The sequence below is a fragment of the Mesoplodon densirostris genome, chromosome 1 (genome assembly GCF_025265405.1).
Source record: "Mesoplodon densirostris isolate mMesDen1 chromosome 1, mMesDen1 primary haplotype, whole genome shotgun sequence".
Classification (NCBI taxonomy): Eukaryota; Metazoa; Chordata; class Mammalia; order Artiodactyla; family Ziphiidae; genus Mesoplodon; species Mesoplodon densirostris.
The window spans coordinates 234417307-234432111 of NC_082661.1; the positions used below are offsets into that span (position 1 = coordinate 234417307).

General features: G+C 51.4%; 1 protein-coding gene across 3 annotated transcripts in view; it reads right to left on the minus strand.

The window, feature by feature from the left end:
- GATB (glutamyl-tRNA amidotransferase subunit B) overlaps positions 1-14805 on the minus strand; it is an 82399-nt gene that overhangs the window by 10658 nt on the left and 56936 nt on the right. For all 3 annotated transcript variants that reach the window (XR_009534101.1, XR_009534102.1, XM_060116335.1), the window contains exons 10-11: positions 9584-9717; positions 2225-2303 (exon numbers count right to left, since the gene is read on the minus strand). Coding sequence is in view for 1 of the 3 variants with exons in the window: in XM_060116335.1 (XP_059972318.1) it covers positions 2225-2303; positions 9584-9717 (213 nt within the window). In the remaining 2 variants the exon portion in view is untranslated. The remainder of the gene's footprint in view (positions 1-2224; positions 2304-9583; positions 9718-14805) is intronic.

Consider the following 14805-nt stretch of genomic DNA (forward strand, 5'->3'; position numbering starts at 1 on the left):
ATTATTCATAAGAGCCAAGAACAGAAAACAACACGAGCGTCCACTTACTGATGAATGGTAGACAAAATGCGGTTCTGTCCACAGGATGGGATAGTCTTTAGCCATAAGAAGGCATGAAGTACTGGACTTTGAAAACATGACACTAGTAGGCGAAAGAAGCCAGACACAAAAGGCCACATATTGTATGAGTCCATTTATCTTAAATGTCCAGACTAGGCCAATCCATAGAGACAGACAGTAGATTAGCAGTTGCCTAGGGTAAGGGGTTAATGGGGCGAAACTGCTAATTGGATGCAGGGTTATGGTTTTGCGGAGATGAAAATGTTCTGGAATTAGATAGTGGTGATGGTTATAACCTTGTGACTATACTAAAAACCAATGAACTGCACACTTCTTAAAAAATAAAACTAAAAAACAGTACACTAAAACCTCTTATTTTCAAAAGCCTTATTTTTCTAAGCTCCTGTCTGCCCAGCCCACAATCCATCCTGCTAACTGTATGTATGCACAGAAAGCTGCCTGGGATGATGTTCACCCAATATATATATATATATTTAATTTTTAAAATTTTTTGGCCACGCCGTGCAGCATGTGGAATCTTAGTTCCCCGAGCAGGGATTGAACCCGCGCCCCCTGCAATGGAAGCGCGGAGTCTTAACCACTGGACCGCCAGGGAAGTCCCGTTCACCCAGTGTCAATGGTAGTTATTTCAAGGTGGTAGTATTGGAAAATCTTTATATTTTTCAGCATTACTTGTTTGTTACAATGAACAAATACCACTTTTTTTCCACCAGAAGATCAGCGATTTTTTTACAAAACAGAAAACAAGGTAGAAAAATTAAAAAGCAAATCCCCTAAGGCAGTGGTGTATAAGGGAGATGCCCTCATGGGACACACAATCAGACTTTTATTTTGGTTCTGTGATTGCCTTACAGAAGCCAGGATTCACCCCACCTCGTTTAAACACGCTGGAAGCCGACAGAATCCAAAAATGTCTCTATCTGTATCTGAACCCAGCTGTCAGCATCCCCCAGCAGTTCTAGTCTCTCCCCTCTGAACCTAACATATTATCTGCCCTAGGTTTTCTTTGCTGGGGCAGGAGGAGTAGGAAGGAGAAGGTTTTTTTCCTCTTTGGTTTCAAATACAACAATTCATTTGCTCTTATGTGTATATACAGAGTTTCTTTCTGCCCTCAGGCCATCTAATCATTCTGCTACTGCTAAGCACTGTCATAAACATTTGTATTCCTCTGACATCCAGGCAACCAAAACCCTTTCCTAAATGTGGCGCAGTCCCTATACTTGACAGCCTCACTTGGTGGTGGGTAAACAGAGCCTTTATTAGTTCCCATCCCCAGTTTCACAGCACAGAGCTGGGTGTATGCTCCATGGTGCCTCGTAATTAGCCAAAAGCAGCCGCTTTTCCAAAGCCTCACTGTGTAACCTGCCACTACTGAGGACATGTATAAATATTAAATGCCAAAGGCACCATTAAAATAACATTAAGTTACTGGCTGAATAACTGACAGCTGTGATATCTCAAGTCGAGATCAGGCGGCCGCCTTGGTGTTCTTTATCCTTCTGGGTGCTTATTTGTAAGAGTTGTCTGAGTTCCAGGGACCTTGCGCCCACCTGAGACCGTCAGGTGGGGCTGGAGGTGAGGCGGAGGGCCGTCTTTGATGAGGATGCTATTTTTCTGGGTTTTCACACACTGGGCCTGTGTGTCAAACTGGATCTACTAAGTGGGAGGCAGTCTCTCTGGCCTCACCCTTCTTGCTGGAAGACTGACTTTCAGGGGCAACCACGTGACAAGACAAACGAGTCCCTGGTACTGGGTGGGAGGCTGCAGAGGACGGGAGAGGGAGGACAAGGGCCAGGGAGCAGTGTCGGCCACACAGGCCACGGGGGAAGCGCACAGGCCGAAGCCCCCAGGAGCTTCAGGGCCCGCCTTTCACATAAACAAATGTTTGGGAAACATTCCGGGCAAAGCCAAACAACTACTCCGTCTGGTTAGCAAAGATGAGAAGCAAATTACCTGCGTCATACATAGTACTGGCTTTATTTCATTTGCTAAAATAATGTTTCTACCTCTCAGTATAAAAATAGCACTTAGAAGCATTTAATACTTCAAAGATGAAATTCACTTAGTGATGGCATTTGAGTTTCACATAAAACATGTACGGGGCTGGCAGGGTGGTCGGACCCTTTGGGAGGTGGGGACATACCTGTTTAGCTGCGGATGAAGAGATGGCTTTCCTGTCCAGCAGGTCAAGCAGCTCAGCCAGGGCAGAGGGTGTGACAGGACTAGCAGCCCCAAAAAGGAGAGAAGAAACATGTACATTTCACTGTCGGTGTATGCATTTATGGTTATTTAAAATCAAAGCACGTGATTTTGAAGGTTTGAATAATTAAATCCACACCCAGGAATAAAAGTAACAGGCCAGTTAGGCTCTATGTTATTTATTTATTTATTTATTATTATTATTTTTTTTTTGCGGTACGCGGGCCTCTCACTGTTGTGGCCTCTCCCGCTGCGGAGCACAGGCTCCGGACGCGCAGGCTCAGCGGCCATGGCTCACGGGCCCAGCCGCTCCACGGCATGTGGGATCTTCAGGGACCGGGGCACGAACCTGTGTACCCTGCATCGGCAGGCGGACTCTCAACCACTGCGCCACCAGGGAAGCCCAGTTATTTTGTACTTTAGGATAGAACACATTTTTGTGACCAGTGTTGTTTTTCTTTATTTTACTACCCAACAGTAACCGTAGTTTGGCAGAAGTTGTAGTGACAGACAACTGCTCAGTTTAATTAGTCAAAAAAAGGAGGTGGGTGCAAACTTCATGAACCATGAGGAGAAGAGAAAAAAACCAAAACCCAGTCATTAAATATTTTCGACTGAAAGATCAGCCTAAAAATTACTTCAAACAAAACAGCTAACAAGGCCAGTTTTCGAGTGTTTTTGTGCAAATATTAAATTCTTTTTAATCGTAAGAGCTTGTCTTTTAGGGACGTGATGACTACCAGCCATGTTGTCAGCCATCCTCATGGGCACCCACATACTGCTCTCTCCCGCAGGCTCTCAACAGCTTCTCACAGAAGGGCCTGGAATTCATTGTGCCTACACTTCTAGGAAGGGACTTATTTGCCAAGATCCCATGATATAAAAGGACGAGAGGCAACCAAAGGCCTAAAGAGTCATTAATTGACATTCTGGGGTGAAGGGGGAGGTGAGTGCCTAGGATTAGTGGAAAGACTGAATTACAGACTATTTCTTTTAAAATACACGGTTTTGCTACTTTTAAACACATGCAGCAACTAGACTAATGAAACGCTGTCTGTCTGAGGTCATGAGGGGACCAGTTTTAAATAGACTGGAATGACTTATAAATAGCACGTTAGTGTGTCTGTGTCTGTGTAAATGAAAGCTTCTGGAACGTTTAACACTACTTGAAAACACCTTCTGTTTAAGTCTCAGTTCCCATCACTCACTATTAATTTCTTTGTTAAGCTCTTAGATAGTAAAAAGGAAACTACTGCTTAGCCCCTACGCCAATTTCCCGGAATTCCAGGCCAACCGAGTGCAAGTGCACCAGGTCTGACTCAGGTGCAGTGAAACCTCACAGGGCTGTTCACGTGAGGCAGGTGACACACAGAGGCGGCCCACTGTCCTGCAAGTGTCTGCTTATCCCGAAGTATGGATAAAAGATCATTCCAAGAGGATATTAGGTTTGCAGAGTGTCTGGACCACCCTGATTAAATCTCAGCAGGACGAGGGGCAAAGGGCTGGGGAATCAAGACACCCTTTCTCTAACTTCCCACCCTATTGACAAGTAATAAAGAATCCAGGTTGTTTTAAAAATTCAGGTTTCTTGGATGTTCTACGATCCTAGTAAACGTAAAGGCCAATTAGAGTGTAGACTGTGTGCAGAACCTGTAATAAGCACTGAGGTTGAACTAGATTTCTCAAGCCTGCAAACAAAAGGGTCCCCACTCCCACACGAGCTGATGATAAAGGGATGTGAGGACAGAAATAGAATACAGCATGACTAAAAATACTTTGCCTTTCGGCCAATGACCCTCATTCACTAGGAGGTATCTCCACTGACTTGGGATTTCTCGATCGCCCTTTTGTACCCACAGTGCTCGACACATAGTAGGTCAGCAGTATCTGTGTCACAGAGTCCTTCCCCCCCAACAGGGACGGCTGGGACACTGCGTCGACTAATTCCAGCTGGGCCAGGGCTCACCTCCAGTAAGACGATGACAAAGATCAGGACCTGCCACCCTGGCCTTGAAAGGCCCCCCTCATCAGGTTCAACAAATAAATCGGCCGATTTGGAACAGAACGGCAGCAGAAGCACAAGCTACTGACTGGCTGCTGTCAGATTACGCTGGTTTCTGGGCCGTGGGTGTGTCTCCACTAAAGAAGAGCCCAACGTGGAAGGCTAGTCTCCCATCCCCAGCCCGGCGCATCTGCAGACGAGGGGAAATGGCATCTCTCAAGCCTTCCAACTTCACCCAGTCCCCTGGAGCTCTTATGGGATCACGACTCCACCTCCAGCCTGGATTCTGGAAGCAGACACCCTGACACCTCCACAGCCACCCCCGTTCCTGTGAAACGTGCGGCCCGTCGCAACCCCCAAGCTCATTTTAGGCCCAAGCTCACGGGACGCAGAGGCTCGTGGAGAAAGACAGGGAGAAACGGACACCTAGGTGGCTGCTCAGCAATCCTTCTGCTCATCTTGCTAACGTGCCAGCGTCCCTGCCTGGCACTCCCACCCAAGCTGCTGTTCTAGAGCGTCTCCTTCCCACGCCCCTTCTCAGCACGGACCCTCACCTCCCACATCATAAGGTCATCCGCTGATGGAAGGCTCAGAATTTTCTAGGGTGCCCGCCTCCTCCTCTTCCATCAGACAGCCCCCTGGACCCATGCTCTTGCCTGCATCACCTGCCACTGCTACGCATCCTACTTGGATGCTGGGTTCCTCCCTCCTGCGGCTTTAACCCCACACCTTCACGAGTGCTCAGATCTGCCCTGTCTTGACAGTACCTCCAAGTGATCTTGCAGTCACTTGCTTCTGCCTGACCTTATTATTATTATTATTATTTTACCAATGAAGAGCATCAGTGGCTACTGTCTGCCCTTGCTGTTTGGATCCCAACCCTATCCCTCTGCAGATGCTGTTCTTTTAAAATCACCTCCCCTCACTAGTTACCAAACATAATAGCTTCCCACCCTGCCGCACCCCTGAGAAAACCCCTCCTCCCTGGGCCTCCCATTCTCTCCCCCCTCCTTGAGTGCCCTCCTCCACCTCCTCCCGCTGGCCAGGAGTGGCCCGGGCTCCTGTCTCCCCACACATGTTCTAAGCCAGGGGTCGGCAAACTTCTGGAAAGCGCCAGAGAGCAAATCTTTAAGGCTCTGTGCAACACACCTGGTCTCGGTCATGTAGTCTTTGTTTTGGTTTCTAAATATACGAGGTAATAATCCTCCTTAGCTCACAGGCTGTATACAAACAGGCCTGCGGCTGTGACCTCTAACAGGCTCCCACCTCCTACATCCCATTCTTGGACGCTGCCCCGCATATCACGCTGCCGGACTAATCCTCCTGTCAGCCTCAGCCCCTTCTCAGCTCAAAGGCCTTCCCTGGTTTCCTAGCGCCTCAGGAGCTGCTGCCCGCAGCTGACCCGCAAGTTCAGGCCCTCGGCTGGAGTGAACAACTGGACAGCTGCACCGGCCTGATATTACCAGGAAATACTTGGTCAGGGAATCAGTAACTTCCACTTCCCTAACTAAATCAAACCTGGTATGAACAGTTATGAGTTATTAACCAAAAAAGCAATATACTCAAAATAATGAAAAAGCCAAGTTCAACAAGCACTTTTCCGGCCAGACCCTTTAAACACCAGTCTTCTGAGGGGTCTTTAAAGATGAACGCTCACTTGCAAAATCACTTCCTGCCAACGTGATCTCTGGAGTGTCCCTTGCCTGGTGTCATCATGAGACTACTGCTAGCTTTGCAGCTACTGCTCTTCTAGGCTTTAGAAACGTTAGCCCAGCTGCCGAGGTTGCTCACTGGTTAATGTTTGCTCCAGGTGAGGCTGGTATGTGCAGCCCAGGCAAGGGTTGCCTGAACTGTGTAGACTGTGAGAGCTGCTACACAGAGCTTGTTTCCTATTCAGTTCCTGTTCTACATAAACTCTAGCACAGAACTGTTGCTTAGCTTCCTCCTTACTTGACTTTGGAACAACCAAGCACACTTTTATTTACAGTTTCGTATCCTTGGAGTTCTTTTTTTCTTTTTTTGATACATTTATTCATTTTATTTATTTATTTTTGGCTGTGTTGGGTCTTCGTTGCTGCGCACAGGCTTTCTCTAGTTGCGGCGAGTGGGGGCTACTCTTCGTTGCGGTGCGTGGGTTCCTCGTTGCGGTGGCTTCTCTTGTTGTGGAGCACAGGCTCTAGGCACACGGGCTTCAGTAGTTGTGGCTCGCAGGCTCTAGAGCGCAGGCTCAGTAGTTGTGACGCACGGGCTTAGTTGCTCCGCGGCACGTGGGATCTTCCTAGACCAGGGCTCGAACCCGTGTCCCCTGCATTGGCAGGCTGATTCTTAACCACTGCGCTACCAGGGAAGCCCCCCTTGGAGTTCTTAAGACTCTAGTGCTTACGAATTGTTTGGATAAATACCAGAGGCTCCAAGTTCCCTTGACAGGCTAATGTATCAATCTCAGCTCCTGTAGAAGCTCCTAAAATGGTTGTTAGCAAACCCCTCATGTCACAGATCAATATATAGAGAAACGGGTCTGGAAGTCAGGGGGCTGGCTTCCCGTCTGAGCAGGTGTGCACCTTACCTCTTGGGGCCTGGATTCCCTCCCCTGCTAAATGAAAGAGCTGAACCAGAGGCAGCTCAGGTCTCTGCTGAGACCGAAATTCAGTGACTCTAGCAATCAGTCAGCAACGTGGAAAACGCTTTTGAAAGCTAAGAGTTAGATCTCCTCCCAAAGCTCCAACCACTCCTTCCCGGAGCCTTTCAGGTGAACGTGGCCTCGTCCCTCTGTGCTTGCACCACTCTGTGAGTAGTTCTAAACAAGAAGCACCCCGTTCTGCCTTGAGGTAAAAGCGTTAGTGCACAAGTCCAGTCCTCGCCAGGACACAGAGCTTCTTAAGGGCCGGGCTGGGGTCCTGCTTGGCTCTCCACGAGCTCTGCAGAGGGTGCTCTATGGCCAGCGCCGGATTCACGGCTCAGCTCCCGCGACTTTCCACACCCTCCATGCTCCGGCCTGACCCCAATCATATGGTCAACTGTCCTTTTCTGCCATTTTCCAGCCTCTGCTCCTGCCAGCTATGCTCCCCCCCACCCCGCCCCCCAAAGCTGCTGCTCCTTCGCCATCCCCACGCCCTGGTTCCCCACAGATGTCGCCCGGCCCCTCCTTCACCAAGACCTCTCCATCCTTTCAGGCCCTGGTACAGCTATACCTCCTCCATCAACTCTGCCTGAATGGGCCCGGGCTTTTCAGTGTGAAGACTGAAGTTTCTGAGTAGAGAGGACAAGAAGGAAAGACAAACAGGCAACAGATGCCGTGGGAGTCTGGGGATCGGGGGCGGGGGGGCATCGTTTTGGTACCTCACATAGCAGCACGGAATAGAGAAGGAAACGGACACTAAGGGCCCACGGGCGCCGTGTGTTTTCCTCTCAAAAACCCTTGGAGGCAGGCACTATCACTGTCATTTACAATGACGGCACTGAGGGTGGCTCATCCAAGGTCACGGCTGGTAAGAAGCCACGTGAGGAGGTGAAACAGAGCCACGTGGCCACGCTGGTACCTGTGCAAACACACTGCGAGCAAGAGGCCGAACATGAAGCCAGCATCGCGCAGGGGTAACTTCTCTGAACAGACGACTCTTTGGACTCACGTACCAGTCCGCACACGCCTGTCTCCCCGGCTCTCCTTCCCCATATGGCCGTGGGCGCTGCTGCAGCAACGACGCTCCCCAAGAACAGCTCGGCCTCCCGCGGGGCCCCTGCCTGTGTGCCCCTGATGAACACCCACATGTAAACCTGCTGCTCGTTCTCTGCTTCCCCACACTCTCCTTTTCTCCGGCTCCTGTGACACCCGTGCTCCTGGTTCTCTCCCTCCCTCCCTGCCCGTGCTCCTTGGGTAGTCCAGGGAGTCTCAGGCCCGGTCACACCGTATCCTCCCCGACAGCTCTCACCTGCTCCAACGGCTCCCAGTACCGTCTACACATTGCTGAGTCCGTGATCCGCTTATACTGGACCGTGCACTGGCTGCCCCGAGATGCCACGCTCGGGCTCCCCTCGAACCACGCGCACACGCTGCCCTCCTTGGCCTGCTGGGCCCCGCCCACCCTTCACTCAGCAGGGAGCTCAGCTCTTCTCTCCCCCTTCTCAGGGCACCCAACTCGCTGCTTTGTAAGGACCACGGGGACCGCGTCTGTCTTGTGGACCGGCTTTCCCCACGCTCGGCACAGAACTTAGCATAGGGCGGAGTCTCAATTGACACGTGCTGAGTTTTGAACAAGTGAGAACTCTCGGATTTACACTCCCAGACGCCTCCCAGCAGACGTAGGCCCACCTATCTGACTGCCTATCAGTCACCCCACGAGGGGGACGTCTGTCCCACAGGCAACTCAAACCCTGCATGTCCAAAAGGAACATGGTGTCCTCCCCACCTGTGCCTCTTCCTTCACCTCCCACCAGGTTGAACGGCTCTACTGCACCTCACCCCACTGCCCACGAGAGGGAGGTGGAAGTCGTGTGGACTTGAGATCACTGTCCTCATCTTGGCCCACCGCGCTCGGGCCCAGGCACGGGGAGTTCCGCACGCGCGCTCCCGTAACAGGTACCCAACTGGGCTTCCCACCTCGGCTCCATCTTCCATCCCATCCCCCCAGAGGGCAACTGGAGTGAGCGTGCGCTCTCAGGCCTTTGACAGCTGCTGACAAAGGCGTGTGAAGCCTCCCGGGTGGCCTTGCCCATCCCGGCACCTCCCCTGCTCCCTCCGAGCACCCTGGAGCTTCTGGGCCTCCTGAGCCCGCCACGCCTCTTGTCTCTGAGTGTCGCACGATTGCATCTATGGTCCAGAAGGCTCGGAACCCTCCCTCCACTTGGCAAGTCCTCAGGGCCTGGTCTCTGAGGGACACTCGCTCTCCCTCCTGAGGGAAAGCTTGGTTGATGCCCCAGCCTCGGTGCAGGTCCCCTTTCTGTGCATTCATGGTGGCCTGAACACACCTGCGGTGTAACGGGATCGTACTGAGCCGACTGTCTGCTTTCTTACACTCTGGATGCCCTGCAGGTAGGAAACTCCTCATCTTACTCATCTGTAGGCCCCCAGCCCAGCCCAGTACAAAGGACAGCGTGGACGGTCAGAGACCGGAATAAACGAGCTTTCAGATGTGAAGTGGATGGCGGACAGCTTTAGACTCTGACATGCACAGGGGATGTCTGTGTCTCGTCAGGAGATCCTGAGGGGAAGAAGGAACGCAGAACACCAGCCCTGCCCTGTGTCAACTGCTTCTGGACACAGAGGTCACCACAAAGGAAAAGGCGCCCCCAGACCCCACTCACCTCTCACTGACGGCAAGGTTCTGCTGCTTTAAAAAGCCCAGAAAAGTGTTGAGGACCCAACTAGTCACTGTCTTTGGCTCTGCCCTAGTTCCTTTGATCACATTCTGGAAGAACTCCAGTAGGCCAACTTCATTCTGTAAGGAAAAAGAAAATGATATAAAGCCTCCAAAAATGAAAGATCAGCCTTCTGAAACTGTCACCCTCTGCATCCCTGAGACATCTACTGGTACTTCCCCAAACACAGAGATGTCACCAGAAAATTCTGATCACTTTCAGTAAACAGCAAGTATTCTACTACTTCTGCTACGGTCACCATGCATTTACACAGCATTCTGTCAAAGGAATGAACATACTGCAGACAGCCTGGACTTTGTGGACCGGAGGACGCTGAAACCCGACATCCCCTAAACTCATTCGCCCTCTCAGTGTCCGCCATGGGTACCCTACCCTACAACCTTTATCCTTGAGCAGCATGTCTAGCCTGAGTTTACCGTCCTGTGTCTTTCCAGGCCTGTCTTCTCCTGTAAGTCCCAGCGATGGCTAGAAAAAGAAGGTAAGGAAAGCAGCAGACCAAGGAACAAACAGAATATTCTACGTCTGAAAAATCACAAGTGGATCGTAATGTACTCATCTTCACATCATTCCCAGAGGGAACAGCAGTGGTTTTCACGTTTTCAAAATGAGTAAGAACACAGGCACGTGACCCACTTAGACCACATGATGGGTGGAGGGTGGTGCCAGGCCCCTGAGCCGAGCGAGGCCCAGCTGATCCTGGCTCTCACTGCGCTCTGTGAAAACAATCACCTGGGTTGGCTCATCAAGGAGACGTGCTTGAAGAAGCCCCTCCTGTTCCTCCCCCTCTGGACCACCAACTCTGTGAGTCAGGGGCCACGCTGCCCGTTCTCTCTGTGACTAGAACTACATCAGTGCTGGGTCATGGCAGCTGCCTGGTTAGCATCGATGAGTGAATCAACGTCTCCCATCACCTTGTCTTTTCTTAAAAAAAATCACATGTGAACGCTCACCCTTTATCATACCATGTTCACCTTTAAATATTGGAATTGCCACAATTATGCTTAAGAGTAATCCCCAAGGCACTCATTGAATTATACACTACATTGCCTGCTCAGATGGATTTGGCAAAACCAAGAAATGTGGCTAAGCCCCACCCTTTGTTTTTCAGTGAGGAAAATAAAAACATGTTCCACCCACATCTGGGAGGCTGAAGTTTCCAAATGCATTTTAGATAGTAGGTTTCCCCTACCTGCTGAAATTCAAATCAAACCACACTTTCCTTAAAAATATTCCTTTTTAACTTTATACTGCAGGTAAGGCTCTCACCCTCGCCCCTTTCAGAGAACCTTCCTTAACCAAAAGAACATTCTGGAAAAATACAATACTGGGAAGAAGTGAGACACACTAACAAAAGTGCTCTCAATGTTTCATTATTGTCGATGCTATGATATATACACAGGCACACAGCTGCTAAAGTAGAAATTCCGTAAAAAAACAAAAACAAAAACAAACTACGTGCCCTTTATAACAGTTGCATTCTCTGGTGACAAGCCTACTGAATCATCCCATAATCATTTCCTGAATCTCTTTTCAAGCTGATGGTATTATTCTGCTCACGCCAAACCTGGGCAAAGGCCACCTCAGCAGCCAGAGCTTGACTACAGATAAAGGCAAATCCAGGCAGCATGAAGAGAAAGTTCTGTTTAACTTATGGAAAAGTATTCAAACTTCCACAATGGCACACAAACCACTGGAGAGGGAGAAAACCCGCTACCGGCCCAAATCAGATAAGCAGGATTCCCTTTGTTCTAACCCAGAGAGGCTGGCCTGCTGGTGAAAAGAGCTGTCAGGAGGAGGACACTGCTTTGCCGAGGAAAGGTTTTCTAAATCCACCTAGAAATACTGAACTCACAGGCCTGGCTGAATTGCTGGGACGTGATGAATATCTATTCCTCTGCCCTTGGGTGGTTTTTTTGTTGGATGGATAACATGGCAAGTCAGATTTCTGTTTGTCTTTTCATGTCAGTGCTGTGAGGCAGCCTCTCCGAGCTGGAGCTGTGCTTCACTGGGGGATATGTGGGTTCAGTACACAATCTGCAGTGAACGGGGAAGTCTGCGATCGTGACAGGGCGAGCTGTGGGCAGCGGGGCTGCAGGAGGCCGAGCTGCCCCCGCCCGGAGAATGACAGATGGATGCAAAGTCACACATGGGCTGCCCGCTCGGGCTCTTTACATCAGAAGCCTGCTTACCAAGAAAAAAACACACAGCATTCTAGGAAAGGCCTTCTTCGTTTTCCTGTGAGATTGGCAAATGCTAATAAGCTTGGCCCGGATCTCAGAAGTCCCTGTGAACATGGCTGCACAGCCATCTGGTTTTCTCGGGAAAACAATGGACCAGTTAATTCCCTTACATGAAAACCATATTATGAGCAACGCACGGGAATTCCCTGGCAGTCCAGTGGTTAGGACTCTGCACTAGGGCACAGGTTCGATCCCTCGTTGAGGAACTAAGATCCCACAAGCCACGTGATGGCAGCCAAAAAAAAAAAAGAGCAACGCAGAAAGGCCACTGCATTAGGGAACCCTTAACGTCCTTCTCAGAGGCAACAAACCAGCACTAATCTATCCCACATCAGACAGAGCTGAACCTTCAGCTACACAGGGCATCAAGTCTCCCGGCCGACTATGTCTCAACCTGTTCCTTCAAGAGATAGCCCAAGTGGCACGGACAACTGGTCCTGGCTTTTGTGTAACACCAGACACTCTTTACAGCTCTGCGACTAACTGGGAAGCGTCCTTTTCACATTTTAATCAAATTTCCCAAAGCATCCCATGACACCCAGAGCCAATGCCAGGCCAGCCTCTTGGATGCAGACACGAACCCTCCACTGCCAGTGGGTCTGTCCACTGGTCACTGCTGGGGTGAAGCAAGGCAGAGGGGTCCCCTTCCCTTCCCTGCTGCTTTGGGAAGGAACCTGACCCACACTTGTATGGGGCCCTGAAGCCAGGTGCCCCGCAGCCGACTTTTCCAGCCTACCTTCAGAGATGACCAAATGCCAGAAGACTATCTTGCTGCAAGAGGATGAAGGTTGATCTCTCAACTGCCATTCCTGTCCTAAGTCACACACCCTGGGAATCTGATGAGAGGGCAGGATAAGGCTGGACTATATTTAGAAGGAGAATGAAACCCGATAGAGACAGCTGCCCGGTGGCAGACTCGGAGAAGAAAAAGGCCACAGAGCACACATTATGGGACAGCTGGTTATGTGGCAGGGAGTGACCCGTCAGCTATGGGGACCCTGGCTTTATTGCCTGAATACCTGCTACACGGGGATCAGTGGCCAGCCCTGCGGGGGGAAGGGGTGGGGACGGCACGTGGCTACTGCTGCTGCTAATGATGTTAAGAGTAGTTTCAACAGCAACAAGAACGGGTGCTTTCTCTACATTAACTCATCCAGTGCCAACACCGACTCTGTGGGCGATGTACTAGTGGAGTTCTCTTTTACAGGTGGGGACGCTCTGAGCACTGACTTGCTTGAGGTCCCCTTGAGGCGAGAAAACAGTAGAGCTGGGACTCTGCAGCCTGTGCTCTCACCCTCCGGGTTCCGCTGCCGCTGACGAAGGACGGTCACATCCCCGCCTTCCTGGGGACTGAAACTGAGCACCCGCCAGGGCCGGGCACAACACGAGGCAACTTGCCCATCCAAAGAACGCACTTCCCCACCACTTGCATTATTTTGAGAGCTGCCAGCTGCTGAAAGGTTCTTAACATATTAAAAATGTAGCAAAGGCCCTCAGCAATTAGCTTAGAAATCAGGAGGAGAAAATGGTGAGTTCAGGTGCTGCCGTTGCCAAGGTACACCTAGACCACGTGGTGCTCTCCGCGGCGGCTGACACACACCGGTTCCCAGGTCGGGGGGGTTGGGGGGGGAACGGTGGCACCCCCCATACGGGGCTTCCGGGGGGACGGGAGGGCGGCCGGAACGCCCCCGGGGCCTCTCTCCTGCGTCCCTCCAGCCCCTCCCCGGAGAAGTCAGGGAGCGCGCCTGCATGGGCGCCGCCTGACTCTGCAGCATCCCTGACACGGCTAAACAAACCCTGTTGTCACTCAGAGTTCCGCGTCAAGCACATGGTATTTCGTTGCGCTCTGGCTCCTCCGATGCGGGTGACTCACGCACGAGGTTACACCTCACTGGGCAGGTCGTGCTGTGGGGCGGGGGAGTGGCTGACGGCTCGGGGGACCCCGTACCTGCAGCTGAGTGACAGCCGCTCCGCCCGGGCCGTGCTGGCAGGAGCCAGGAGGAGCCGCCCTACGGAGGGAGGTACCCACGGGGGCCGCGCCACGGGAAGAGGGCCCGGCATCTGCACGTGGACGGGAGCTCTGTGCTTCCCGTCACTCCTGTGAGTCTGATCCCTCTTACAAGGTGAGAAAAAAACTGGGACCCCACAACTTGGTGAAACATGGCCCTGAAGATGACATCACTGCTGGTGTTGGGGTGGAAATGGAAATCAGGTGGTAGGAGGCCCCTACGAGGGACGCGGCCACGGGAGGGACCGGGGCCTGCAGTGGGGTGGGAGGCGGGGCCTACGCTGTGAACGGAGCCTCCCTCTGCTTCTCACGGAAACAAGGAGGGGCTGTGGAAATCCTTCAGTGAGAGAGAAGGGAGAAAAAAAAAGACGCATCCAGAGGATTCATCAGTGGGGAAAAACAAGAGGTAGTTAGTTCATTGGTGGTGTGAGGCTGGCACAGGAAACATCGCTCTCCTCCGAGTGTGTGGAGGAAGCTGGAATCCTGGACCCTCACTGCCGCTTTCAGGCAGCTGTGAAACTGACTCCAAACACCAAGGGTATGCTCTTTAGCCTGACTCAAGAAATAGATGATTAGATGGGTCTACAGTCCTATTCTGGTCCCCGCAATTTCCACCTCTGGGTCATGTTCCCAGAGAGCTTGGGAGCCCCTACAATCTGAGCGGAACTCCGGTCCCATCCATTTCACTTGTGCTCTGTTGCCAGCAAAGCCGGGAAGGAAGCACACACCTCTGAGCTGGACTCCGCGAGCGTTCTCACTGACCCCTGCCTTAGACGCATGGAAATGAGGCTACATCCTCTGTGATGCATTCACTCCAGGAGAGACGTTGAGAGAAACCAATTTGAGAGGAGGACTTTCCCTTGGACAATCAAAATCCAAACAATTCAGGTAATAAAAGT